The sequence below is a fragment of the Trichosurus vulpecula genome, chromosome 3 (assembly GCF_011100635.1).
Source record: "Trichosurus vulpecula isolate mTriVul1 chromosome 3, mTriVul1.pri, whole genome shotgun sequence".
Lineage (NCBI taxonomy): Eukaryota > Metazoa > Chordata > Mammalia > Diprotodontia > Phalangeridae > Trichosurus > Trichosurus vulpecula.
In genome coordinates this window covers 134,098,048-134,101,698 of record NC_050575.1, presented here as the reverse complement: position 1 = coordinate 134,101,698, position 3,651 = coordinate 134,098,048, and the positions used below count along the sequence as shown (strand labels likewise).

The 3,651-nt window shown below is 38.2% G+C and overlaps 1 protein-coding gene across 1 annotated transcript; it reads right to left on the bottom strand.

The window, feature by feature from the left end:
* Nucleotides 1-1,211: 1,211 nt before the first annotated feature.
* LOC118844304 (olfactory receptor 2D2-like) lies at nt 1,212-2,147 on the bottom strand. The gene has a single exon (XM_036752166.1). The coding sequence runs from the start codon at nt 2,145-2,147 to the stop codon at nt 1,212-1,214; it is 936 nt and encodes a 311-aa protein (XP_036608061.1).
* Nucleotides 2,148-3,651: the final 1,504 nt, after the last annotated feature.

Below are 3,651 nucleotides of genomic sequence, written 5' to 3'. Positions count from 1 at the left end.
GAGATTAAAGAAGTTTTTACAGACCATGAAATGGCAACTCAGGATAGGGAGGACATTTTTCTGGTAGAAGAGAAAACAGGTGCTTGGGGAGGTAAGAGGAACAAAGATATGGTAGATACTTTAAATGTCTAAAAGATTTTCTTTTGTAATACAAATTAAACTTATTCTACTTGGCCCAAGCAGGTAGATGATGTGTTGAATGAAATTTGTAGAGAAACAGACTTTGGGTCAACATAAGAAAAAAAGTATTCCTCAGAATCAGAGCTGTCCAGAACTAGAACAGGTCACCTATTAATGATGATCTTCAAACAGTGGTTGACAACTTCTCAATGATGTTTTACATGGGATTCCTTTGCAGGTACATGTAGAATAAACTGAAGTCTGAAATCTCATTCAACATTGCAATTTTGTAATTTGAACTACCCTTCATATAGCATGTTTTCAAGTCCTTTTATCACTGTAGCTACATTCCTCTGGACATACTTTGTCTGAAAAATGTTCTCCTTAAAATGTTTCATCCATTTATAGAACATAGCCTTCTGGACAATGGCACTTAAGCCCTAAACATTTAAAAAACCATATTTGTATTAATAGCTGTCTAAGATCAGATTGGTTTTATTTGTTGTATAGCCCCCATTCAATTTCCTAAATGCCTCTCTTCTTGTTCCCATTAATTTTACATCACATGTCACTCTGTCCCCAAAAATATGTTATAGAATTTCTAGTTGCTATTATAGGATCATAGATCTATGACTAAAGGAGATTTCAGAGGCCATCTAGTCCAACTCCTTTTACTAATGAGTAAACTAAGGCTTAGGGAGGCTAAGAAATATGTCTAAGGTATTACAGGTAGAAACCATAAGAGTTGGGACTTGAACTCATGTTCTACAATTCAAAAAGTGGTGCTGTTTTCACAGTATCATGTTGATAACTCCAAATTATTTTTTTAATTCTCCACATTAAAATAACTACCCAAATTTTCATTACCTCATACCTCTCCCCACAACTGAGACACGTTACAAATATAAAATATATATACATTCTATCCATAATAATTTACATAGGTATACACACAGCTATTTAGAGCATAATACATAAATTCCCTCTATTTCCACATTCCTAAGAGAAAAGACATTGTCTGCCCCCACAGGAGACCATATAGTAATCTTTGAAGATGAAGTACATTACCAAAATCGACTATATTGAGAGGATCAAAGTTTACAAGGTTGTCTTTTGATGATGGTGTACCTGAATGCCCTCTTCACTTCCTTGTTCCTCAGGCTGTAGATGAGGGGATTAAACATGGGAGCTATCACAGCATAGAAAATAGATACAAGCTTCCCTTGCTCCTTAGAGGACTTAGGTGTCATATAGGTCATGATTGCTGATACATAAAAAATGGTGACTGCAATGAGATGAGATCCACAAGTGGAGAATGCCCTGAGTCTCCCTGAGGTTGTCTTCATCCTGACCACAGTTACTATGATAGAGCCATAGGAGACCAGGATCAGGGATACTGGTGCAAGAAGAATCACCACACCCATTAAGAAAATGACTGTCTCTGCTCTGTGGGTGTTGGCAGATCCCAGAGCCAGGAGGGCTGGGGCCTCACAAAAGAAATGAGGGATCTTATTGTCTCCTCGATAGGGGACTTGTAGTGTAAATGTCGTGTCCACTATTGACACTAGCACACCACTTACCCAGCACCCCAAAGCCAACTTGATACACACCTTTCTTGTCATGATGAGAGGGTAGTGCATGGGGTCACAGATTGCCAAGTACCGGTCATAGGACATCACAGATAACAGTGCACATCCTGCACATCCGAAAACAAGGAATAGGAAAAGCTGAGCTGCACAACCAATGAAAGAGATTAACTTTCTCCTGGTCAGCATATGGACTAGGGCTTGGGGAACAATGCTAGTAGAGAAGCAGAGGTCAGCTACAGATAAGTTGCACAGAAAAAAGTACATGGGCATTTGGAGCTTTGAGTCAGCCAGAACCAGAATGATGAGAAGCAAGTTTCCAAGTGCAGTAATCAAGTAGATGACCAGGAATAATATGAAGAGTAGAAGCTGAGTTTGAGGGTCATCAGAAAGTCCCAGGAATAAGAATTCTGTCACCCAGGTCTGGTTGGTCTGACCCATGATTTTTTGGTGCTTTTTCCAATGAGCCAACAGGTATTTGATATGAGGAGGTAACCTAGATTATTAGGGAATCGAATGTTGGAAAGGACATTAGAGGCTATCTAGTCCAGTTCCCCCCTATTCTAACACATAACAGCTCTTCTAATACCTGAAGACACCTTACACATCTTCCTCAAATCTTCTCTTTTCCAGGCTAAACATTTCCTGTTCATTTAACCTTCTTCATAATTAATATTTCCCAAATTCCTCACCATTATGTTTACCCTCCTCTGAATGTGTTCTATTTTCTTAATGTTCCTTTCAAACATTAATTTTTTGAGATTTTAAAATTCAGTAAGGTTAATAACTGAGTACAATATCCCACATGTGGCCTGACCACCACACTCTTCCATGTATCTTTTAGTTTCTTTGGTTATCAACAGTATTATACCTGCTATGGTGGAGTCTTAGATTGTATTTAGTTTTGGGGCATCCACGTGAAATTTATCTTATATTGAGCTCAGAATCAAGCAAAACCTTTTCTTCCTTTTCATATGAACAGCTGTTAGACTAAGTCTATCCCCTTACATAATTATGCAGGTGATTTTTTTCCCACCAAAACTAAGGAGGACTTCAAAATTAGTCTTCTTAATTGTAATCTTATTTCATCTTGCTGATACTTCCCTATAAGAGCCTTGAGATGCATGTAGGGAAACATTGCTCATATTCTGGTTTCTTGATTACTGAAAGACAAGCCTGGGCTTGAAGAATTAGATGGGAATGGATATTACTAACTAACCATATGTATTTATTTCCTTACACAACACTTAGGCTTCTGATTGTTTCTCTGGAAGAGTTAAAATCTACAGGTCATCTAGTGTTGGTGAGATGCTTTCAGAGTTGACTGAGTATAAGAGTAAGGATATTTAAGAAGGAGAATCACTTCACATGGGACTCAATCCCAAGTTTGGGCCTTCACAGTACTAAAGATTCTCATATATACTAGTTTCTATGGACCAAAATAGCAGCAAAGGAAGGATGTCAAACTGTATGAAAGATTTTCCTATGTGGGTACCAGAGGCACCTCCTGTATGAGTTTCCTACAAAGGGAAGGAGGTTTATATTTCAGGAACTCCACACTGGCACATAGGAAAGTGACTTTGGAAAGGTAATCACAGTGAATATTATTCCTCCACATAAGACTGTTCCTTGTTAAAATTGTTAGCTCATTGTCTATTTCAGTATGAGAATCTAATGTTCGTCACCTTTGTTGTGCCAGCTACACATTTCCTTTCAATACTAAACTGCCTCTGATCCATTTTTTACCCATAACCTATAGAGTTTCTCAGTTGGAGAGAGGTTTTACACCTATTTACTTTCATTACAAACCAATGAATTGTAAGAAATGTCATCATCTGCACTATGGCCCTCCGTGGTGCTGCTCCTGATCATCATCACAGCTTAACAACTGAAGGCCCATTATGAATTGTAAAGGTTTCACTTCACCCACCACATGGACTAAATC

Coding starts and splice junctions, on each gene's coding strand:
- LOC118844304 (XM_036752166.1), bottom strand. CDS start 2,147: ATGGGTCAGACCAACCAGACCTGGGTGACAGAATTCTTATTCCTGGGA.